Here is a 25,008-nt window from a genome sequence, read left to right on the forward strand (position 1 = left end):
GGCTGGCGCCCTCTTCAGGCACAATTAAAAACTGTAACCAAAAATATACAGCAGTCTCTCTCTCTCTCTCTCTCTCTCTCTCTCTCTCTCTCTTTCTCTCTCTCTCTCTCTCTCTCTCTCTCTCTCTCCCTTTTTTTCAGAGGGCTGATATGAGTCATCCTGAGCCAATGTAGTTATTCAGTCTGGCGCCATGACACAAATTCAGTGAAAGGTAAAGGAGTTATCAACACAAAACAACATTTTAAAAAAAGTTTATTTAATACTGGGATTCGCACGACCCACCAAGTGTCAGAAATAACATACGCTTCATTCGTAACAGTAAACTCATGGAGTAGACCTACACAACAGGAACAGGATATCAATCATGGAATCGCCTCTCCTCACCTTCAGTCATTATCCCAAATGACATTTTATTACATAACATGGATGTTGTCATAAAAGTATGGAGACAATGGGAAAAAAAAGAACAGGTGCCTTTTAAAAAGAGCATTTAAGAAATGATTTACAAAACTGATTGATTGGTTTCCATTGTGTCTTTGTTACAGATAATGTAGTATAGGTTTAATTACAGTATATTAAAACACCTTATGTTGGAGCAGTAACAGAAACATTTCATGTTTTCCGTCTTGGAGAAGAACTACCAAATGACCTCAGGCGCTTCTCAAGGCCAAGGCCACCGTCAAAGGGAGGCAACAGGCACACAACAGGCAGACATCCCGTAGCTTTGCTCTTCTTTGTTAAAACGATGGAAGAAACGCTGACATGAATACATGAACAGATCGTCTCCTCAGCACGAGTACACACCGCCTGCCGTATTATTGCACTTGTTCTGGAGGAAGTCGAACGCAAGTCCGCTACAAAGAGTCTACTGAAGTCGGCATCTCCCCGATATTATACATGGAATGAATATTGCTTGCTTCAAATGGTTAGATATGTTGCTCAGTCTTCCGAGACGTTTGATTTAAACCAGAGGTGGGAGGAAGTCACAAATGTGCAAGTCATACATACATCACAAGTTTTAGCCTTCGAGTTTTAAGCAAGTCCCAGGTTACTCAGGCAAATATAAAGCGACTCAAGTCCTCACTAAATTTCGAGCAAGTGACAAATTGGTTTAAAACAAGTCCAACAATAATGCTCAGTCACAAGAAATATTGGGACATTAGTCACCTGTACCTGGCTTGGTAGTTACTGTGCTAACATATTCACATAGTTTTTTATTCTTCCAAAATCAGTGCCAGCATTGTCTATGTCTTTACAGTCTACTTAATTTGACAATAAATGGACATGAAGTTTTTTTGACCAACTATCGGGAGGCTAAACTGTGAGGTTAACAGAGCTAACTTATTTTGACGTTGTAATAGCTCTTATGTTTCTTATCTTGGAATTTTAAATTTATTGCTTTATTGTCTTCTCAATTAAACATGACACCAGCGTCAGGAAGTGGCGTCATCATAGCTCACAAGAGTGTCAAGTTGGTGTGGAACACACACACGCACACACACAAATAAATTTTCTTTCAAGAGCAAAACAAGTGACACACTGTCTTAAAATTTGTGCATCTTCCAATGTAAACACGCAGTCTAGGTCAAGTAGAGTCAAAGTCGAGCTTTTCATCATTTTTAGCCGGGATCGTCGCAAGTCCTAAAATGGATGAGTTAAATCTGACTTGTGTCAAGTCATGTGACTAGCGTCCCCCACCTCTGCAAAATACTCAATCACTCAAGTGTGTTAAAAGTTTGACAACAGTTCCCAAACTCCGAGGTCAGCGTCCACGGCCAGGCTACGGAACGGGTTTCCTGGGGCTGCTTCGACCCAGGCTGGCGGTGCTGGAGCGGCGGGAGAGGACGGGTGTGGCGACGGCGGGGGAAGTCTCATTGGAGCAGCCGTGTTGGAGCAAAATATCAATGCAGCCTTTGCTTCCGCCTTTTCTGGCTATCATCATGGCCGTTTGGCCTTGGTGGTCCCTCGCTTTCACATCGATTCCGTACTGCAGGTGGAGAAACGATACACTCTGATGTAGTCGCACCACAACAATACCAACAAGTTCTGAATTCAACCGTATTTGCTACGAGAGCACTTGTTCGATACGAGAAGAAGAAACGCACCCAGATGAGCAGTTGCGTCATGACCACGTCGCCGAGCTGACAGGCGGCGTGCAGGGCCGTGCCCGCGGGGGGCAGCTGAGCGTTGATGACCTCCTTGCTGCTGTGGGCGAGCAGCAGCAGGAGGCGCGCCAGGTCTCGGTCGGTCACCGCCGAAAGCAGCCGTGCTGGCATATTATCGTCCGCACGCGGCTGGAGTGGCGGCACAAACGCCCGCTGTTCGTACTTGGCACGAATCCATGACTCTCTCTCCTCGCTTTAAAAAAAAAAAAAAAAAAGAACTCACAGACATAGAACACAGCGGGTTACAAATGTCATTTCCAAACCAGCCTTTCCTCCCCCAGAAAATATTCTGAGCATGAACCCACCGTGAAGCATTGGGGGTGGGCTTGGCCCTGCCAAGAGTGCGACCCTCCCAGATGCTGTTGGCCGTGTAGTTCCCAATGGCGGACAGCACTTGCGTGAGCTCTCCGGGCCAGTCGTCCAGGTCCAGCGAGCGCACCCGAGAAAGGTGGGTACCCAGATTCCGATGGATTCCCGAGCACTCGATGCAAATCAGTGCGCCCAGGTTGAGACTGGCCCAAGTGGGGTCTTTGGGGAGGGAAAAACATCAGAGGTGTGATTTTTAAAAAGTCCCACGTGGGCTTCCTCGTCTTCTCATATTTTTACCATCAAATAAAATGCATGAATTCCAATCAAGCATGAATTGATCTTACTAAATGTTGGATTCAAGCGGGCAATGGCATTGCAGCTCCAGATGCACGTGCGAGCACTTACTTGGGGCTTCACAGTCCACACACAAGTTGTTGCCTTTGGTGTTACGGATGGCCTGCAATGCTACTGCCTCGCTCTGGCTGCTGCGTCGTGCCTACAAACACACACTTTCACAACAGTGCAATTTCTACAAAAATAACAAAAGACGATTCCAAACATGCGCACAGTTAGCTTGTGCTTTGTGCCAGACTTGCGCTGGGCACGGAAAAGGGCCCACAGAGTGTAATTCTCTGTTTTATGTTTAGTTTGATATGAAACCTCATGTGGGGGCGGCAACAAACAGCTTGACGCCTCTCATCTACAGCTTGATGCCTCTCGTCTGCCCAACTGCCGCTTGTTGTGTACAGTACTTACGTTTCCAAGTCAAAGCACAAAATTCACCGCTCGTATGTTGAGAAACTCACAAGATGGGTCTCGAAAGAATCCTTTCCAGTTTGTACAGATTGTGCTCATGTCCCCTTTCAATTAAGTCGTGTGTGTACCTTGTTTCTGCCGCTCTCACACGATTGCAGGCTGGCCAAGATTTGACTCTCGATGGCCGACACCCACGAGTCCCTCTCCTCCAGACTGGGAGCCTCAAAGTGCCACGTCTGTCCGTTAAACGACACCACGATAAAGTCGGCGTTTTCTTCATCTGAAAGACAAACAATGCGATTGCGATAGCCTCGGTCATCCATTTTGAGCGAGCTTCCTGGCATGCTGACATCAAACGGAGGCAAGAAAGCCCACATCGCTGTGACAAACGAAGACGATCGGGATTGGCGATGAAAATGTCAGTCAAACAGAGCAAATGTGAGCGCAAATGTTACCTGTCCTGTTAATGTTTCTCAAGCTACCAAAGCTCTTTAACTTCCACATTTTGCGCTTGGCTGCAGAGCGAGAGACGAGCACAGAGAAGCAGAAGACAAAGCAAAGAAAGAAAGCGCAGATGTTAAAAATAGCCTGAGGAAACATGTTCAGAGAAAGTCACATTTAATTCAAGGATTAATTCAAGGCAGAGAAGATTCTTTTTTGCCTGCAACTGACTTTGGTGTCAGGTACAACCTGGACGAACCAATCGCAAGGCACATAGAGACAAACACACAATCACGACTCAAGACAATTCAGAGAACATGTGTGAAACTCGCGGAACATTCCATCAGCAGTGAGATTTTTGTCAGTTTATGCAAAATGACAACTTTCCCTCATCGAATGCTTTATTATTACCTTCGGCCTGCCCGACGGCCGCGTCTCCTTTTTGATTCATGCTTTTCTTCCTCCTGTTCTTCTTGCGGTCACTCATGGGAGAGGATTGGCCAGCATCTTTTCCAGAAAACGGTCCCGATGCCCCCTCAAGGGCATCTAACAGTTTGGGCAAAGGCAATCAAATCACAGAGCAATTTGCAGTACCGTAATTTTCGGACTATAAGTCGCGTTCTTTTTCATAGTTTGGGTGGTGGGGCGACTTATACTCAGGAGCGACTTATATACATATACATGTTTTTTTGTCACTTTTTTGGGCATTTTATGGCTGGTGCGACTTATACTCCGGTGCGACTTATAGTCCGAAAATTACGGTACTACTCTGAAGACATTTTTCTTGTACTTTTAACCTTTGAAAATAGATTACTGTATGTACTTTCTACTGCTTACATTGTCAATATGTTTTTTTTTTCAACCTCCCAAGCTCGCTGCCTATCCTCTCTTGGCTACCTCGCCAAATGTCATAAATAAATAGAGTGAATGCATTTCTTTTCAATTCTAGGTCATATTAACTGTGGAACAAGTTTTCCAGTGAGTCATCTCGAATCACCAAAAGATATACATTTATATTCATTGTATTTGTACTTCTACTTAAGTGCGTTTTGTGAGTCCTGCGGCCTCAGAGCGGCTTAAGAATGACTTCGTACCGACGCTTTGTGCTTTGGTGGACAAAGACGAGACGCAGCGCTGAAGGCCTCGCTCTCCTCCGGCAGAGCGGTCATCGAGCACGGAAAGGGTGGAAGGACACAACTGAGGGACTGACAGACAGAAAGAAATTGTATTTAGACATACATCTACAACAGGGCTTTCTCAAATTAGGATTTGCAGGTTCTGGGATGCTTTTGGCTGTTTGGTACCTGTACTGGTGCTCTCGGCAGCCGCCAGCTCTTTACTGAGCCCGTTGACGCCAGATGAGGCAGGAGGGACAGGCGAGGGCACGGGCGCCACGGCTCTCGGAGGACGTTTTCCCGGGACCTTCACGGTCACGCGCAGCAGATCGATTTCCTTCCCGTGCACATTCTGCATGTAGTCCTGAAATCCACAACATCTTACTTATCCGCTTCACCTGTTCTTTGTTTTGGGCTTGTGCTGTGTTTCAAGAAAGAAGCTTCAAAACTGTAATCTAACTGCAAAGCCGTGTATTAAAGGTGAAGTTGAACATGAGAGAAATGTCGATGCTCTGTTATCGATGGTGTCTTCTTACGCTGGAGCTGGAGTGGTAGCACAGCGTGCCGTTTTTGGATAGAGTGACGTATTTCTTCTTCCACTCCTTGTTCAGAGAGCTGCCACTTCTTTTCCACAGGATGCTCTGTGGAAACACAACAAGCTCAAGTAGGCAATCTCTTCAGTGAAAGTTGTCCCGCAGCAACAGCACAAAGGACGTTATTAATAGAAAAGCCAACGTGACTTCATCTGCTTTTGTCATTTCATCTGCAAATGGAAAAGAAAACAAATCTGGCATTTTTCACTTTTCATCCATCCATTTTGCAGGGGTACATCTTGGATTGGTCACCAGCCAATCGCACACATGTTTCCAGATCACACTGAATGACAATTTAAAGTCCTAAATTGAGAAACATATATTTGGAATATGAAAGCAAACATTTTCTTCCGTTATTTTTATTGTGGTTGGCTCCAACCTGTTTGATGGGGATGGCCCGAGTGCCGCTCGCGTCTCCTTTGGCGTCAGCACCTCTCCTTTCAGAGTCCCGGTTCTGCAAGAAAAACCCAACAACAGGCGGAGTATGCGTGACGTACTCAAAACCTGCCAACTAGACAACAAGTGGAACAAGTGGTGGCGTGAAATGACGACAAAGTTGTGAGATGGCAGCGGGCGCGAACACAACTGACCTTGAAGAGCGAAGGTCTTCGAGGGATGCTCTTCAGGGAACGAGAGCTGCCGCCTCCCTCCCCGTGCGCCACCCTCAGCTCTCTGTGACCGAGCATGGGGGTGGAGGGGAGGGAGCAAGCGTAGCCGCCACTAACGCCATTAGTGACCTGAGAGGAAAGGTCACAGGGTGCGGCGGGTGATGACATGATGAGAATGAAGACGCTGAATGTGAAATGTAAAACAACTCCTGCGTCACAGAGGCAAAGTCTTAGACAACAGGAAGGCGATATGAAAGGGACCAACCCAAAGTGTTCAATGGTAACTAGTCATCCCCGAGGACCACATGAACAGCCAGTAGGCCAGTTCTAAAAATAGATCACCACTCTGTGATACTGACATAGGGTTCAAACTATTTGTCAAAGCTTGACCACTTGTGGGTTTAAGCAGTTTGGGTAACCACAAAAAATGAGTGGGCAGGACACAGCGCCATGGGGATTTCCAACCTGTCCAGGGAAGGAGGCCGAGCCAGGCGTGGAGCTTCCGGAGTGACTGGGAGAGTTGGGGAGAGACTTGCAGGCCTGCAGCGCCGCCTGCTTCTTCTGGGCGACAATTTTCTGGGCAGCTGGAAAAGAGAAGCAGGTGAATCTTTTGGTGGTGATGACTCAATCGCTTCTCATCCTATGCTCACCCTCCAAGAATACTCGATCGACATTGAAACCGTAGGTGGCGCAGGTCTCGTAGAAGAGCGAGTGACGCACGTCGATACACAACTGGCGGGCTCTTTGGTCCTCGATCACACGTGGGTTGCTGCTGGTGATTTTATCTAAACACAAAGATATTGGCATTTTCCCCAAAAATGTATTTACTGAGTGAGAAGACTCCTGTCTGGTTGGGTAATGTCCTCCCTGATGTAGTCAAACGGACCGACAAAGGAGAGAACCACTTTTACGGCTCAACAAACATCATAAATAAAGCAAGTGGATCAGCAGGGGTTGCCCTCACCAGGGAAATGCGTCCCGATTGACGAATGGATCCCTCACTCGACAATCGGGAAGCACTCGCCTCATGAATATTAACGTCCACCCCGCCGTTCTCAACCTGTTCTGCCAGTACGAGTCATGGGACCGCTGCTCTCACCTTGAGTGCCAACAACGATGACGGGGACGCCCGCGCGCAGCGAGCCAAGCTGGCTGTAGAACTGGTAGAGCTCTTGGAAGCTGCCTTCGTTTTCCAGACTGAACACCAGAATCACTGCGTCCACCCAGTCGCTGAACTGAAGGAGGCAGAGAATGAGATGAAGCAGACTGCGTCCATCACGGACCACGCATACCACCGCGTATCGGTCCACAAACCTGCGCGTCGGGTGGCCCGGCTTCCTCTCGGATCAGTAATAAATAACTCTGTCCGTCCACAAGCACCTCCTTTTTATACCTGCCACCTGACAGAGACAAGTCATTAAGCACCATCGCATATTCAGAGCATGACACATCCTGTCTTATGCAATGTGTTTGAGAGATTTGTTACGGAGATCGCTACAGACCAAACAAGATTAAAAAAACAAGCCTGTTGCACTTTTGGTTACTAAAACACCTCACACAAAGATTTTGCACAAAAATTCAAGAAATATACATTAACATATTTTTCCACTTTCACAACTTGATTTTTTTTTTTATCAGTGATGGTTATGAAAAGCATATTGTCATTTAAATTGTTCAGTGTAAACCTTAAAATGGTTGCTTTGTTTTGTGTTCTTCACAGGTTTCTATTAAAAGTCAGGTTCCGCTTACCGTCGGGTTTCTCAAGCGCAACATAACTGCCAGTGATGTATTTGGTCACCAGGGCCGACTTGCCACTTTTCACACTTCCCAGAATGCCCTGAGAGAAATGAGCGGAAAATTAAAAATGAGCCACTGCTTTCACTTCACTCTGTTCCGTTACCTCAAATACACTTTTTTAGTCTAGTAGAGAATAATGCTAGAGTACAGTAGATGTTTTTATTATGTTTGCAAACGTTTTCCTTCTTTTCTTTTTTCCTTTTTGTCGCCCAATCTGTTGCTCGCTTGCACTCCAACTGTCATCTCAGCCAGTATGCTTTCATTAGCCAGTTTCTTCACACTATTGACATTGACGCTGTTCTTGTTGTTCACCATCTAGTGCAGGGATGGCAAATGTGCTTACGCTGATTAAAAGATACTTTGTGTGTGTGTGTGTGTGTGCGTGTGTATATGTTTTTTTATTATTTTTTTTATTTTTATTTTTATTTTTATTTTTATTTTTATTTTTATTTTTATTTTTATTTTTATTTTTATTTTTATTTTTATTTTTATTTTTATTTTTATTTTTATTTTTATTTTTATTTTTATTTTTATTTTTATTATTTTTATTTTTATTATTTTTATTTTTATTTTTATTTTTATTTTTATTTTTATTTTTTATAACAGCATGCAGCCTCGTTGCAGCAAAAGCCTCACCAATCTCAGCTCTGGGATGGATCTGCCCAGGCTCCATTCCTGGCTGTTGGCGATGTTTACTGCAGACAGGGAGACAAAAAGAGTCAGGACGCAGCTACATGACGAAGGCCTCATCAGTCTCATCATGATCATTAAAGGGCAGCCATCAGGACAGCCCGCGGTGAGCAATAAATCAGAGCTCCCTGACTGGGTGTCATAAGCACACGTGTGGCCCGGCCAACTGCATTAATGAATGTAACCTTTCTAGCACAACGGGGGGATCCAGAGCTCTGCTGCCACATTGCTCGTTTGCCACTTTATTCCCCTTTGTGCGAGAAAGGACTGACAAAGCCTGAGGAGGAACTCTACAAGTGCCAGGAGGCCAAAACTCTCAACAATAACCAAAGTTGGTTATTTGTGGTCAGATAAGAGTCAATAGTGTGAGTGTACAAGATGCAGTGTATATTAATTGTTGCCTCAAAATGACTCAACACACAGACATTGTCTAGACCGCTGGCACCAAATGTGAGAAGTCGCCGTTCAGACTTCCAGTCGAAAATATTTAGCACATCTACATTGAAACCTGATGGCTATTTTGTAGTCTGTAGGGTTACAAAGCGCATAAAATCCAATTTTTGCACGGAACCACATTCACAAGGTAGTTTCATATCAAATTTGGACAGGATGCTTCTCAGTCTGAACAGCTCCAAACACACAAATGCGTTTGGACCCTCCGTGAAGTTGGGAGCAGTAAAAAAATTGGCGTACATTGAAGAAATTGAAAAGAGCCAGTCCCTGGCTATAAAGTGAATGGACAGTCAGCTCTAAAAAAACTGATTCGAGGAAGAATCTGAATTTTTGGTCAGATTTATTCTCACATTATCTCATAGTATAGTCACTCAAAGGTCAATGTGGCACACTACATTAAATTGTTGATGTGGTCCCACGAGAAAACACACAAAGACAAGCAGAGTGAGACTGTCAAATGCCCGACTATCAAGATTGTCCACTTAGATGATCCTTCTGTCTGAGGTTTTAAGAGTGTAGCTGTCCAAATAAGACTCTGTTTGCTTATATCAATTCATTTTCTTTCATGTTACTGCACATTATGAATCGCACTGAAGCTTGATTCAAGAAAATTGCGTATTGAATCGAAATCTGTCAGAAAAATATAATCTTTTCTTCAAATCGTTCAGCCCTAGCTCCAGGTATCACAATTTTACGACTTGCATGGAGCAAAAAGATATTCATAGACTTTGGCTTCATCTTTGTCCTTCATCCTGAGCCAAAACCGATCAGACATGGTGATTCTTCAACTGCTCCTCTGCCCAGATTTCCACCGAAAGCCAATTACCCACGCTCTGTGGCCCAAACCAGCCGTGTGGGATCCACTTAGCAGCCACATGTAGCTTGCCAGTTGACGTTTAACGCTACCAATCTTTCCATTTCATTGTTTCGGAGAGGGATTTTGTGACAAACCTGTGTCGCTCACACACACCAAAAAATCGCCCTCCTCCTCCACCCTTCTGTTTCATCAGACTCTGCCTCTGTAGCAGCAGCAGCAGCCGTCCTGCCGGTTGCCATGGCAACACTTCCTCCTGCCCTAGCTGGGTGAAACTGCGTGTGTGTACTCGTGTGTGTACTCGCGTGTGCGTGTGTGTAGTCTGACGACTTGAGTGAATCCACAATGTGCCTGTGTAACCGTGTGAATGCACAATGAATGAATGAACAGACACACACACTCACTTATACAACCACAACTGTGAACGATATCCCAATGTTCGAATACTATTGATAAATAAAACGGTACCGAATGAAAGTGAACATGTGACAGAGGGAGGGAAATACATTTCCAGCACATGAAGTGGGCGGACTTCAGAAGAAACCCTCTTGGCTGTTAATAGCCCTCTTGACGTGGGCAAGGGTATTTTGCCTCGTGCTTTTTGCCGATGCGACCGTTATATCTTTAGGAGCTAAAAATCACCCCAAGCAGAAAGACCCATCTGGACCACCAGCGACCCCGCCCCCACCACGCCTTGGAATCATTATATGATTTAGAGCTATGCTGGGAACGCTGGTATTATGTGTGCAAGCAGATTATCCCTCCAGCGGCGTGAAATCAGCCCACGCTCAAAGGGGAATAAGATTAAGACTGTCCAAGACGATTGGATCGTGCGCTCTCAGATGAAAGAAGTTCATCTGTCATCAGTCTGAATTTGCACATTTACAAAAGCTTATCTCAAGACACCCATTTTGGTTCGAAACACACGCAGAGAGTACTGCAGACACACCAACCGCACCCAGATAACCAGGTACGTCAGTGTCCAGTTCCTTTATCGTGAAAGGTGGGAGTGTGCGTTTGTGGACGCCTACCTTCCTCTTCACTGGAGTCCCTCTGAATGAAGACAGGAGCAGTCGTTGTGGATGACCCGGCCAAAGCGGAATTGCTCTTTGTGAAAATGCCACTGATGAATTTGAGCATCTTCCTATCCTTTGAGGCGCCCCGCTGGCCCTGCTGGGCCTCCCGGCTCAGCGCCAGGTCTTCAGAAAGACTGTTCAGGTCGCTGTTGTCCAGCGTGCGACTTTTGCCTTTACGTGGAGCTTTGCTTGCCTGGGTAGCAGGTACAGGTAGGGAGGTTGAACCTGACTTAAGTCTGTCCTTGCGAGGCATGTCTCTGAGCATTGCGGCCACCCCGCCTCCAATCTCCAGCTGTATCCCAGCTTGGACCTCATCCCGCATGTCCCTCCATATTTCGGTCCGGCTGGCCTCGGCCCACGAGGCCCTGCAGGGGCCAGGGGAGCGTGTGGGCATTCGGCAGTCCTTTCGATCCAGACTCTGCGCCGAGGTCGGGCTGCGATCGCGACCCTCCCTGGGCTCCCGGCCACGGGTGGCCACGCTGCTGTGAGACTTGAGCAGACTCACGGGCCTCTGACCTACAGGACGGATGGGCAGGCTGGTTCTGGTTGGGGTACGAACAGGTTCAAGAGTCTCTGTTGGAGGTGTATTGGGCAGAAAAGGAGGCCAAGGTTGCTTTGTTTCCGGTGCGCAATATGTCTTCTCTTCTTGAGTTGCGTCTGTGTCCGCCGACTTGGGAGTCATGGCTCTCTCAGGTTGTAAGGGGATAGAAAGTTTGCACAGTGGTTTCTCACAGATAGTTCTGGGGGCATCAACAGCGCAGGATGAGTCATCTTTTAACTCGCTCAGAGGTTTCCTCCCTTCTTCTTTGACTTCATGTGATTTAACCCCTTTGACAAAAACAGGAGCCTCAGCACCCAAGGTTTGGGCCTGAGTTTCTCCAGCTTCACTCTGTGCTTCAGTCTCCACCTTCCTTTCTCCTCCCTGGCTCTCCGCTGACTGGGTCCCCGATCTCGCTGTGGCGTCCCTCTCCGAGGCGCTGCTCTGGACCTCCCCTCCATTCTCCTCCACTGCCTCTACCTTAACCAAGGTGAGGGAGATGAGGTAGGTGGTGCGTTGCTGCAGGGCGCCGCTGTCGCTCATGGGGTCCAGCTTCAGTTGACACACAGGAAATGAATCAAAGCAGACGCTAGGATGTCAACTAATGACAGTTTGCCGGCGTGTCGATGTGCGGAAGAATCCGACGGTGCAGCTGAGACAAAAAACTTGCACAGGAGATCAAGTTTCTCCTTACGCCAGCAGAGGGACGGTCATCCATTCCCCAAATCTCTCTTATCCTTTGTTTGAGGTTTTAATTGAACTCACAGAGAATCTACACATTCCATCGCTTTGGCACACAAGTCACTGAAACTCTTTTAGTCCTGGGAAACACGCCGATGCCTGTGTGTGGCTACTGAAGCTGATAAATCTTCAATACCGTGCGCAATACCTCATTCGTGTCGGACTTCGATTGACCTTATTTTTAGCACCTTCCATCCGATGTGTTACTCATCCCCAAAAAAGATTCCGTTCACGACGACAACTGCCCTGCGTCTCGTACGTCATCCAACATGGGATCAATGGCAGCCGTAAAGCGACAAGGTGAAGTCTTTGAATATTCAGTAGGGTCACCTCAAAGAAGCACGGTAGAGTGCAGCCAGGGATCTGGATCATGAGCTCTCATTGCCATTCCTCAAGCCTCACGTGTGGCAGGCAGACAGGAAGGACATGGATTACGGCTGAGGTGGATGGAGAGAAGATACCAGAAGAATTCCTGACGGAGGTAAACCAAGGAGTCAGAGCGCGTCTGGCCATCACGCCCCTCTCGTAGTCTCCCCGGTCGCCCGAGTCCTTTGAGCGCATGAAGCGTTGAGCATGACAAGACGTAGGAGACAAGGCGAGTCACAGCTTAGAACAGCAGAGATGCCGTAGCACAGGTCCGACGAGTCTGAGGCACGCTAAGAGCAAAGAGCTGCATGCCCCTCCTTGTTGCAATCCACACAATCCTGCTCCTTTGCCGATTTCTCTTGCAGACTGTGCTTGCTTTCTGCTCTTTACTGCTCATCCCTCCTATCCCCTCCTCCCCTTCATCTTTCTCCCAGCTTGCCGCCGAGGCAGGGGTGGGGTGTCTATGGGGGGGTGCGGGGTGGGGGTGCTAAATGAGCGGAGAAATTGGAGACAGTGGAAAATATCAGTGGGAAAAAGGAGGGGCTGGTAACCAAGAATGCAAATAAAGGATGGAGGAGGGAAAGAGGGCACTCAAGATGTTTTTTCCCGGGGAATAATTTTATCAGGACCATCCATCTGTCCTCAGCTGTCTGTCGTTGTGCGTATGTGTGCGTGTGTGTGCATGTGTGTGTATACGTTCGTGCATGTGGCTCCTCCTCAGTGGGAGGCTTGGCTTGTTTGTTGCTAAGGTGTTACAATCTTCCTGGCGATGGTGGCACAATCATCTCCTCCGTGTCCTTCCTTCCTCTGTTGGTACATTCTGTAACGCCGCTTCACAATGCTTCTCTACGTGTGTGCGTGTCTGTGGGTGAGCTTTTCTGTGAGTGTATTGATCCGTAGCGTATTGCCTGCTACGGCATGTGTTCATTAGCAGAAGTGGGAAAGCTCTGGTCTCAGCAGGAGGATGGGAACATATTGGACATCAATAGCTGGGCCACAGAATACTATCTGTCATCACACACTTACTTAGATGTGGAATAACGTGCAGTTTCTCATCCTCATTTCTGACCAAACAAGGATCCTTAGACCTTTAAGGATCTAATCACCATTAGATAACATTCATGGTTGCGCCTGTGGGGCACTCTGTCAGCGTTACCTTGATCATGCCAAAAATAGAACATTGTTTTTGGTGGCGGGGTGTGGCACGGGATTAAAAAGGATCCATTACATCGAGGAGCCGATCACTCAAAAGTAGCAGCACTTGTCATTTCTCAGTAGGATTCCTGGCGTCAATTCATAAGCGATATCTAACCTATCAATCACAAACCTCTGATGCAAACAGACTTGATTGTGATGTCAAATTGTTGCCGTGCGATAAAATCAATCATTCTGATCATGTTATGATTTACAAATAAATCCGGATCACATACACAACACAGAGAGAAGACAAAAACAACAGTCGCCGTGTTTGAAAACGCAAAAGCTGCTGCTGCTACAATAAGAATGCATCCAGCTCTTTAAACCTTGCTGCACAAAATGTCGTGTTAATTGCTCTCACAAAAATGACGCGCAACATGGCAGAATCACAATCAGACCGTCCACCTGCTCTCCCTGCATGCTCCTCCCTCCCTCTCTCCCGCAGTCCGCCCAATAACCACTCGCACGGAATACAAAAGAGCCAACAACTGCCTTTGGCTCAAGGGGACAGACAGCAATGGCGGCCACAGCACGCTAAATTGTTTTATAAGCATCCAATATGAAATTCACAAGCCTAAAATAGAGTCACATATCCAGAGCACGACTGCTGTTTAGCAAAAAAATGACCAAAGGCGGCAGTCACGCCGGGTGAGCACCCATTTCTCCTTCATTCGTCCTCTCTCGCACATGCTAAGTGCTCACAAACACATCTGAACGTCTTCATTTCACTCCCTGGAGCAGCTTTGCCGGAGAGCCATCTCTCCTTTTAGCATCAGTCAACTCTGAACTCCGACATCAAGGCCCCGCTCGCTTTGATCCTCAATCCAGACTCAATGCTCCAGCTTAATTATACAAAAATTCTCTTGAATGTTGTCAAACACGAAAACGGAGGGAAATTGTTTCAACATGAGCCAGAACCTAAAAAGACCTCAAAGCTCACCAACCCCCCCCCCCCCCCAAGGCAGCTTATTGGCCTTGGAGCAAATATGAGAAATGTTATACGGTAGATTAAAATAATAATAAAAAAAAAAAAGCTCATTTGTTTGACCTCAGTGAAGATGAAAAGTAGCGTTATCTTCAAGGAAGATGACCTGATTAATTTTTTTTATTTTACATTTTCTGACATTGACCTCACTTCTATCACTTGACACCAGAAAAGTCGCAAGCCAAAAATTGCCTGCGGGAGCTTTTGTCATTTTAACAAGAAGCGATGAGAAGTGAAGGTTGCGCGGAAACGAGGTAGAACTCATCAACGTCGCAAGAAAAGGCCCATTTGTGTGAAAGGAAGTGGCTTTGAGAGCGGTTGCTCACTGGCAGACAGGAAGTAGACCGCTCATCACTCTTCTGCTGCAGCCTTCAGTGCATTCAAACATAGCGCTACTACTCACATCGGGGAATAAAAATGAAACTTTGGGTGGAAGATATAACGGCTAACAGGAAATGCAGAGGACGATATCCATCACAACATCTCATACATTTTCAAATCAAACTCCCAAAGCCAAATGCGTCATATACGCATTACCCACTCAAGTTCTGGGACGCACCTATCAAATATTTTTAGAATTGATTATTCTATCAATTATTTATACAAATAAAAATCTAGATTTAAGTTGATTGCAAAATCATTTCCCAAGAATTGTTTATCAATGTGTTGCTTACTTGGTATTTTTTAATGATGAAACAAAACTAGAAATATCAGAGCGACTCCTTGGCGACTGATTCATGTGGGCCAGAAAATTATTTATACCAAGGCTGCAAAAGAGCGGCTTACCTTCTATACTGCGAAGATAAACTTTCAGGCCTGAGCGTAGCTGCAAGTCCTCAACCCTTTCCAGTTGCTTGTAAAGTCTGTTGATGCCACTGTAGAGCGATTCGAACCTCTTGACCTCTGCCTTGATCACGGCCGAATTGAGCAATTTGTTGTTGCCACTCATGGTTACACGTGCCGCAAACACAAGGAAGGATGCTCTGAATCACACGGGCCCATCGAACCGATTTCCACTGCATCAGCTTGAGTCAAGGAGGGTCGAGTTCTCGTTGAAGACCTTTCAAGTCAGCATCCGTCAAACCTTCCTGTAGGTTTGAGATACACTGAACTCACTTCCCCTTCTCAAGTTGAATTTGACGGCTCTTAAAGGTACTGCAGTTGAGAGCATGACTCACAGATTATAATCTTCACTTCCTTTGCCATCAAATATTTGTCCTACCTGCACTTGTTTACTGCTTACTGAGTGTATGGAATAGAGGCGAGAGGAAGTCGCATACTGTGAGGGGAAGCTACATTGAATTTAAACAGCCCTGTTCTATGGACAGGTTTTTGTGATATATAAAAATTAAATTGTAAGGACAATTTATTTCATGCAGAGCAAAAAGGGAGGTGCTTGAGCACCACCTAGTGTCTATATGTGCCTGATGCGAGTAAGCATTGACCCTTCTTGACCTCAGCCGATTTGTACTGATTTATTATTTTAAACCTTTATTTCGGAACACTAAATCTGTCTTGAAAGCGGACTTCACTTGCCTTGAAAACTTAACCCTGGTTTCAAACTCTCATGCTGGCTCAATCTCTCAATCTTAACTGGAACTGCAAAGCCAAACTCTGGCAAGAAAACCAATCTGAAACTCTAATAACAGGAATTTAACAGGGAGACATACGTAACGTAAGCGTTCCTGAACAGGAAGAGAACGTTTTCAATGGTCACATGTTGACGTCACGCGTGATGCTTACGTCATGTTCTCCGTACGCCCTCTTCGCTGGCGTCTGAAGAGCAGCCGTAAACAAAACAGCCATCGTTTGCCAGACGCCAACAATTGCTTCGTCTATTTGGCCTACAGTCGGTCGCCCGGCCGAGCCGAGAGAGTCGCGATGGTCTGCGGTGGCTTCACGTGTTCCAAAAATGCCCTGTGCTCCTTGAACGTTGTCTACATGGTGAGTGTTGCAAATCAATCACGGCGCTAACTTTCTCATTGCTAGCTACCTTAGCGTCTAGCATAGCGCTGCCTTAGCATCTAGCATAGCACAGCCAAACCCTGCTAGCAGTTTAGCCGCAACGCAGAAGAAATAGTTTGACTTTTTCTTTTGTTTCAACACGCCTCCGGGTTTCAGGTCTACGCGGGTACGTGTGTATCTTTGGTAGTTATAATCTCCAAATAGATACGTTTATAGCAAATCCTGAATGTAGTTACTCGCGTAGCAGTTAGCCTGCTAGCTCCTATTCCGAGGTGTGCTTTAGGCCAGTTGAATATCATCGAGACAAATTGAAAACCCAATTCAGCCCGCAGGCCCTGTCTTCTTGTCCCTTTGGCAGAACAAGAGACACACCCTATACATGATCAATTTTCCCCCCAATATTCTTGGTAGGGTCTTCATTATTAGCAGCGCCATTACTGCTTCGCGTGCTATGCTTAATACGTTGAAACTACCTAAATTGGACTTTATAGAATATTACTCACGGCCCAGGGGACAGATCTGGCCCACCACATCATTTCATGTGGCCCATGGATTTGACCGACTACGTCTTGTCTTTGGCTCACCATACAGAGAGCACCAATCAGGGCTCCAGAGTAACATTTTCTGCCACATTGTCACGGCATAACCGACAAATACTTGCAGGAACTACAATGTTTTCAATTCAGAGTTGATTGCGCAATTTTTTACTCCGTGACAAAAGTATTGACATAATTACATCGCACTGACATTCCAACAATCCCCAAGTACAATGTATTTGTATTTTTGCTTATTTAATAGTGGCGGTTCAGAAAAAGTACTGTTGACCGCCTGAAGACATTTTGCTGAACCTGAAATAGCTAAAAAAAAAAAAAAATTTATTGACCATTAGTGACACCTCAGTGTGACTGAATCCTGAGCGAATTTTCCATGAAGGTAACAACACGATGCCATAAAGTTTCTTTATGTTGGTAACGTTGAAAAACATCTACAATGAATGAAGTCATTTCCAGCACACAGTGTTATCTGTGTATCATTAGACGGAATCTTCGGGCGAAAAAAGTGTCACTTTGCTTCGCTGCCTTTGTTGTTCCATCCCGAGGCCCTGCCGGTACCGCTTATGAATCGAGTGCTGATCGAGGTAGTCGAAGCCAGCGCTATGAGGCTCAGTGCATCTCGTGTTTTTTTTTCTCCTACGTTGTCACATCCTTTTTATACTGCTGTTGTTTCGATAGCAAGTCTTTTGAAGTAAGGAACAGAACGCAACAAATTTATTTATTGATCATTTCTGACACTGTCATGTCTGAAAGCTAGTATCACGCCCAGATGACTATGTTTTTGATGTAATGTGAAGTCTTGTGTGGTACGCTAACATATTTTAGTGTCTACACCCTACAATGGAATATTGGCTAATCAACTTAAACAAATTGATCTAACGGATGAGCGGCCCAGTCGAGCTGTTTGTGAGATGCTCCTTATGTGATGCCCAGCTGGTCGGCCTGCTGCTGATTGGCGTGGCGGCGTGGGGGAAGGGTTTCGGCCTGGTCTCCAGCATCCATATCATCGGCGGTGTGATCGCCGTGGGCGTCTTTCTTCTCCTCATCGCCATCGTGGGCCTCGTCGGAGCCATGCAGCACCACCAAGTCATGCTTTTCTTCGTATCCTTTACCCGCGTCAGTCGGTCGCAGCAAATTCAAAGCAGCCTCGCACGCTTTCTTTAACGTCTGGCTTCCCAGTACATGGTCATTCTCTTCATCGTCTTCCTCTTCCAATTCGGAGTGTCCTGCTCCTGCCTGGCAATGAACCGCAGCCAGCAGGTGAGTTTGCTCGTTTTTCAGGCTCAACCCAAAATGCACCTTTACACATTGACTTAATTACTTGATAATTAAAATTATTTACTCACGAACCCAATTCCGATGATGTATGGACAGTCAACTTAATTGTTTTAAGGAAATTATTCATTTAGAATCTTATGGCTGCGACGCGCTTAAAAAAAGATGGGACACGTGGCAAAAAGACAGATAGTTGAGGAATGCTCATCATCGGAATATAAGTTTACTTAAAGTACCTGCTATATTGTATTTTTAGGTTCTGCAATATAAAGAAAGCTCCCTTGTAAAAATGTCTAAAACATAAGTTAAATAAGATAACTGTTAAGAATATTCCTTTGACTAACTTATAATGAAGTTCATAAACAAAACTTTTACTTTCTTTTCCCAAAAATCTGAACGGAGAGTCGTAAAAAAGCAGAACCAAATTGAAGAACCAGAATCGTCTAAATTTGAACAATGGCCAACCCTATTCAAATTGTTGCTCATTCAATGTACGTATGAGGCTGAGAATCCCTGATGTGCTTTTCCAGGAAGGACTTCTGAACTCAGCATGGGGAATGTTGGAAAATAACACCAAGACCGACTTGGAGAGTCAGCTCAACTGCTGCGGGTTTCTCAATGTCACCAGCAAACGAGAACAGTTTGAAAAGGATTGGCAGAACTGTCCCGCTGTAAGTCTGCAAATGAAATGTCCCCTTTCACTTTGGAGAAACTGCATGCACAGCTTGAGCATAATAACATTGGTTGGTAAATAGCGACGTGAGCAACTCGAGAGTATCCACAGCTTCCCTCGCTTTTAGCTACACAGTTTGTCCCAATAGCTTGAGCCGAGTAAGTAGGCCACATTTGAGCTCAGCTGACAGCTTGCGGATTCGCAGCGCCGCAGACCAACAGGCCTTATCTGCTATTTTTGTGTCTTGGACTGCAGTTATGCAAGAATACGACTTTATGCTACACCTGCGGGGATGTGATGCAGCACCATGCTAGCGAGGCTCTCAACATCCTCGGAGGCGTCGGGCTCTTCTTCAGCTTCACCGAGGTGAGAGATTGACCGTGTGCGCATGAGCGTCAGCCAGAGCACACGTTAAAAAAAAAAAGTCTGATCTTAAAATTTTTATTTGCAAGTTGTAGTTTTTATTTTATTTTCCATTTGTATTAGATAAGGTTCGATGCATGCCAACTCCAGCATGCTGCGAGGGGCAACTTCAAATTAAAAGCCTAACCAACAAGACATGGACATCAATGTTCAGGTTAAGCTTTTAATTTGAAGTGGCCTCCGTATTGCCTTGATGGCATGGGACCGTATTTCATACCATGAAGAAACATTGTGGCAGCGGGCTTGACTTCCATCTTTTCGACGGAAATTTATTCATCCGTTCATTACCCGAACCGCTGATCGTCACGAGGGTCGAAATGATGAATTAGTAGTGTCGCTTCCCCCGACAACTACAGCTAAATCTTGATTTTACACGGACTTTGGGGTCCAGAATTTGGGAATTGCGCTTAATCTGTACTGCAGCAATACCTCCAGTATGGAATTCTTTTTTCCTTTTTTTTTTTTTTTTTTGAATGAGCATTGTCTGTGGAGATCAGCAACTTGTGACTTCGCTTCTGTGATTAGCGGCCAAATTGGACGTGCCTGTTTCACCGTAAAAGTGAATTAAACCAATATAGAGGTTCATTTTTCAGCATTGGACGCTTTTTCCCTAGCTAGCCCGATACGTGTACCAGTGTCCCTTTAAGGATTTGTCTCCAGAAACTCCCAAGAGTTCATCTTTGGCTGCACAACGTTGATCTCCGCTGACTTTCATGAATATCCTCCTCCAGATTTTGGGAGTTTGGCTGGCAGTGCGCTACAGGAACCAGAAGGACCCGCGAGCGAACCCAAGTGCTTTCCTATAGTCTGCCCCACGCGTGTAAACAGTACGGCTCCGCGCCCTTTCTGACTCACCGGTACACAATGCTCGACGCGGAACAGACATGCTACCCAACCGACCTGAGAACACGCTTTCTTCACCTGGAACCGAGAACCTATCTGAGCTCATGCTTAACCGATCGGGGACTCGCGCATGACAGGATGATTCGTAATACCGGTGAGCCCCACTCGCCCGTATCGCGATGCAGCCTTGATTTGAGTTCCCGACGGACTCGACTCACCAATCGCACGCCACACAGACAAGCCGCCACCCAAGCCAACAAGTGAGAGGCGTCTCACAAATTATCCCTGGATGTGTTTTTCATGTACAGCACACGTGCTGGTCTGTCTGATGAGACTGTTGTAGGGAAAAGACTGGATGTGTGGAGCAAAAGTAGCTTTTGTGTAAATTGTGTCACAAAAAGGTTTAAATTAGCAACGTGACCAAGTGGCCACCATCTTTGTGGAATCTTCTCAAAAAAAACAAAAACATGGAATGGGCACTTTTAACACCTCTAAAGTCCCCCATGTCCATGTACTTCTCAAGTGTCCACACTGCTCTTCTCACTAATAATCTTCAATTTGCATTAGAGGTGCAACAATTAATCGGTTATCCAAATAATCATCAACTGTTTTGATGAGGATTAATTGTTCAAGTTGGCCAACTATTCTCAATTTTTGGCTCTTAACATTTCAGGCTTGCTTTGTGAAAGCAGGCATTTTCTGTTTAAGCAAAAAAAGATATGTGCAAATATCAGCTTTGATAGCAATGATCATTTTGCCCATTTCTTGGGGGATGTTATGGAATTCCAAATGTCCTGTTTTAATTGAGGGGAAGGGGGGGTTGATTTTATTTTATTTTTTTACTCATTCGTTATTTAATTCCAAATGGATTATTAATAATCATCAGTTGCAACCCTAAATAGTTACTAAAGTCACATGTAACATTGGTAGCAAGTGACACTGTTTGAAACATCATGTGAATTTTAACATGTGGGCTAGTAGACCTGTACCAATTTACTGGTAAATATTTTGAACTGAAACTTGTCAGCCAATCGAAGAAGTGATTTCCTGAGTAACAAATGAGAAGGAATGTTGAAAAAGAATCCAATTTTGCTCTTTTAGAAGCCCTTTGACCAGATTTTCTAAAAGCTCATTTTCTCCAACACAAACTCAATTTCTACTGAACCCATCATTTGAATTTTAAAAATTTTGTTGCATTGTATTCAAATCGAACTGGCTCTTTGACTGACATTTTAGCTTAATCTTGTCCTATTGCTGCTTCTAGTGGTTAGGGAGTAAGGAATGAACAAATATTGCAAATACAGTTAGAGTTGGAAATTAGTCACTCGTTACTTACTCAATAATGCACTGCAAAGCAATTCAGGAACTAAGTTCAAGTGGCCAATCCAAAGAGAGATAGGATTTTTTTTTTTTTTTAATCTTGTCATGTTGCTATTAAAGTGTAGTTTCGACAAAGGGTAAGGTAGTCAATCACGTTGAAATATTTATGAACTGTAACTGAGCCAGCTGTCCCAAGTTGGATTGCCAACGGACTGCAGACTTGATGTTGTACATAATAGTGATGTTGTGTGTAGCTTCTCATCCCTTGTGTTGCACTATGATTTAGCTTCGTATAACTTGTCAGTAGGTTCCAGCCCATTTCAGCCCAAATCTAACCAGCCAGAGAAACCAGGAGAAAGTGTTGGTTAGGTATCAGCGTTTGCATATCACTGGTAGTTGTGGGTCAGTTAAGTTGTTTGAAATTAGTGTGGAGTTGCATCAGACACTCCCCCACCTATTCTCCGTTGAAAACAAAAATTAAACATAATTGTCTCCTTGTCAGTGAATGAGTTATGGGACCAAATATTTATGTCATGATTCATTATATACATTTTCTTTTATTAATTTGGCAGTAAGTCTTTTTTTTGGGGGGGGGGGGCCTTTTTTCTGCCAAATATTGGGATCTGCATCGGGCTCAGAAATAATCCATATCAGTCAGCCCTGCAATGTAGACTGTGTAGTGCAAACAGTATATATAGGGCAAGAGAAAAATGTGCTCCATCACTTGGTCGAGGATTTCTTTTGTTTTCTTGTGAAGTGTGAAATGGCCTCAGTTGCTGTCCTCTTTAGTCAGTTCCTTTGTTAATAATTGCCAGGAGTCCTTTACATTTATCAGTGTTATTAAATGAATGCTTTGTACAAATGTGTGGAATAATGTTTGTCTATTTTAAATGATCTTTGATGGGTGTGCTTATTTACAGCAATGGCGTTCGTTGACGAGCTTTTAACTTATAGATGAGCGCCAACTTTAGATCCGTGTCTTACTTGAACTTGTCAGTGACAGCCAGTGCATGTTTTGCTGCTACTGTTGCTGCTGCTGACAAGGTTTCCCCTGCTGTGTACAGATGCGTTGCCAGATATTCTGCTCAATATTTACACCACACCCTTAATTTGTGTGCGCTTGTGGTTGAATTGTATTTTTCCCTTCATTTGGGGACCTAATTTTACAAGTAATAAAATCTCAAATTAGACCATACTTTGGACTCTTTGTTCCTTTATGTGTGTTTTAATGGCATTGGAGAATTTTGCAAATTACAATGGAAACAATATGGAAAAGCAGTGATGAGAAACACAGACCAGCATTACAACCTAAATTCCAATATTTGCAGTAAAGTCCGATAACTTTTATTAATCCCACAACGCTGACATCTCCAAAACGTTTTTATCGATCACTGTGAGGTCCCCGTTTTCATAAATAACGATGTTCTCAATAGATAATTACATTCATGAAGAACTAAACCTTAACAAAACCTCGCCAAACTTTGCCCATAACTCAAAAAAGATTTCATGCACGAGTGTAAAAAAGATGGATCTATAGTGAGGTTTAATGAATCCATGTCCCGGCAGGTTTGACCTACAAAAATTGAGAGGTATATGTAACACCCTCAGATGTACAAGAGTGTTTGGTAGCTACACCCTAAAATGTGCATGACGTGAGCTATGTGAATGTACAGATACAGATGTTTCATCTGAAAATGTTTAAGATGAAGTAATTGAAAGCATTTTATTTTGTTGCCATGGTGATGCACCATTTGCAAAGGAAATTTTTCATGGGGTCTAAACATAGGCAAAAACTCATGAAACTTACCAGACTAGGAAAAACATTTCTATCTTAGGTTATTGTGCAGTTTCTTAAAAATGGTTCAGTAGTGACCCATATATTTTTGAACAAAGTACCCCTGGTTGAAAAAAAAAAAAAAAAAAAAAAGCCTTTAAGTCTGCCTTATGGTGCCCAAAATACGCTGTGTGTGTGTGTGTGTGTGTCTGTGTGTGTGTATACATGCTGGACCAATGCCCCTGACCACTAGGTTCATTTTCCTGACACGTAAGAACGTCCCTGGAAGCTATTGAGAGCATTTCCGAATCTCATGTGGATCCTATGCCAGTCTCCGCCTTGCGATACGGGCCCATATGCCTAACGGGCGCTTTAGCTGGCATTAGCTGTGGAGGATTGCACAGAGAGAGAGAGAGAGAGCGAGAGAGAGATGGCCATCTGTCTTCTGAAAGCTTTAGAAGATGCTCTCTAAACACGACAACGATGCATCTGCAAGGGTGTCGTCCAGATCCGGCCCTCTGCGTCACTTTGTTCTTCGTGGAAACCTGCCGCAATTTTTCAAAACTAGTCCTGATCAAATGCAAATGTGGGACTGGCAGATGAAGTGTACGCGTTTCAGTCGCAGTGGATGCTAAAAGCTCCCTGTACAAGCGCAGTGTTTGAGCAGACATTGAAAGGAGGTTCTCGATCAATAATCTCTTAAATGCACACTTGGATGGTCACTGTCGGCCAACATCCAAGTCAACATTGTCTGTTATCTTTCGGCACCCCTGGTCTACATAGAATATCGTCCCTATTCCAGCCAGCCTGCAACATATACAGCAGCACAAGTGGTGTGCTTTTATTTCTTCCTCTGGATGAAAATCCAGATTGTTTTCACAGCTCAGTGAAGACAAACTAGAAGGCAAATCATTCCCATTCAGTGGGGGAAGACAAACAGGTCAATAAGGCCTATCAATAATAAAACAGGGCAGGAATGCTGCTTACTTGCTTGTCGGAGAGAAGGCCGACGTGAGTGCGTGTGGGGGGAGCAGCGGTGCTGGTCATCGGGGAAATGTGGCTTACGGCGGTAATGAAGTACATCATGTCACCTCTTTTACAAGAGTGTCGTGAAATAAATCATTTGCACTATGCTGAAGAGCTAACGTTTATCTGGCTACACATTCTTCTGCACGTTGAAGTCGTCATACCTGATGTTGTTTTGAATCTTTTCATGGCACCCTGCAAGTCTTCGGTGATTTGATGTAAGCAAACAAATGAATGTTGATCCCCGGGCTTTTTTCTCTCGGCTAGCACTTCAAACGGCAAAGACGCAACAAGTTGTCAATCCGCGCAAACATTTAGAATTGAAATAGGAAACAAAACACTCATGATTGAGTCAGGCAGCCGCCGGCATAGACATCAATTCGTAGAGTCATGGTGTCTTTGTTAAAGCCACGATTATAAAATGACTCATGTTGTATCAAAGCTGCATGTCTGATTTTTGTAACAACCCAATCTGCTTCGAAATCAGACAATTCAATCGGATATAATGAAC

The 25,008-nt window shown here is 44.8% G+C and overlaps 2 protein-coding genes across 3 annotated transcripts; one reads left to right on the top strand and one right to left on the bottom strand.

Moving 5' to 3' along the window:
- Nucleotides 1-235: 235 nt before the first annotated feature.
- On the bottom strand, nt 236-17,222 carry agap2 (ArfGAP with GTPase domain, ankyrin repeat and PH domain 2). 2 transcript variants are annotated; one of them, XM_061299336.1, is made up of 19 exons: nt 17,113-17,222; nt 15,431-15,732; nt 8,421-8,479; nt 7,737-7,824; nt 7,302-7,387; nt 7,087-7,222; nt 6,638-6,772; nt 6,453-6,571; nt 5,970-6,116; nt 5,759-5,833; nt 5,323-5,427; nt 4,976-5,150; nt 4,766-4,876; nt 4,083-4,217; nt 3,359-3,510; nt 2,880-2,970; nt 2,471-2,693; nt 2,106-2,358; nt 236-1,987 (listed from the first exon to the last, which is right to left on the bottom strand). In XM_061299336.1, the coding sequence occupies exons 2-19, from the start codon at nt 15,591-15,593 to the stop codon at nt 1,781-1,783; spliced, it is 2,460 nt and encodes an 819-aa protein (XP_061155320.1). In that variant the 5' UTR covers nt 15,594-15,732; nt 17,113-17,222; the 3' UTR covers nt 236-1,780. The 2 variants fall into 2 exon arrangements, with proteins under 2 accessions (XP_061155320.1, XP_061155315.1); XM_061299331.1 differs by lacking the exons at nt 15,431-15,732; nt 17,113-17,222 and adding exons at nt 10,773-11,907; nt 12,427-12,799.
- tspan31 (tetraspanin 31) lies at nt 16,389-22,892 on the top strand. Its single transcript, XM_061299348.1, has 6 exons — nt 16,389-16,588; nt 18,097-18,264; nt 18,343-18,423; nt 18,969-19,109; nt 19,367-19,477; nt 20,266-22,892. Exons 1-6 carry the CDS (start codon nt 16,391-16,393, stop codon nt 20,338-20,340), a joined length of 774 nt encoding a protein of 257 aa, XP_061155332.1. The 5' UTR covers nt 16,389-16,390; the 3' UTR covers nt 20,341-22,892.
- Nucleotides 22,893-25,008: the final 2,116 nt, after the last annotated feature.

The sequence above is a fragment of the Syngnathus typhle genome, linkage group LG2 (assembly GCF_033458585.1).
Source record: "Syngnathus typhle isolate RoL2023-S1 ecotype Sweden linkage group LG2, RoL_Styp_1.0, whole genome shotgun sequence".
In the NCBI taxonomy this organism is placed as follows: domain Eukaryota; kingdom Metazoa; phylum Chordata; class Actinopteri; order Syngnathiformes; family Syngnathidae; genus Syngnathus; species Syngnathus typhle.

Excerpts from the sequence above, each read along its gene's own strand:
- agap2 (XM_061299331.1), bottom strand. The coding sequence starts at position 12,468 with ATGATCCAGATCCCTGGCTGCACTCTACCGTGCTTCTTTGAG. Across the intron at positions 4,877-4,975 it reads TGCCGAGAGCACCAGTACAG|TCCCTCAGTTGTGTCCTTCC; the intron begins GTACCAAACAGC and ends TCTGTCTGTCAG. Across the intron at positions 2,359-2,470 it reads CCCACCCCCAATGCTTCACG|CGAGGAGAGAGAGTCATGGA; the intron begins GTGGGTTCATGC and ends TTTTTTTTAAAG.
- tspan31 (XM_061299348.1), top strand. The coding sequence starts at position 16,391 with ATGTTCTCCGTACGCCCTCTTCGCTGGCGTCTGAAGAGCAGCCGTAAA. Across the intron at positions 16,589-18,096 it reads CCTTGAACGTTGTCTACATG|CTGGTCGGCCTGCTGCTGAT; the intron begins GTGAGTGTTGCA and ends TGTGATGCCCAG. Across the intron at positions 19,478-20,265 it reads TCTTCTTCAGCTTCACCGAG|ATTTTGGGAGTTTGGCTGGC; the intron begins GTGAGAGATTGA and ends ATCCTCCTCCAG.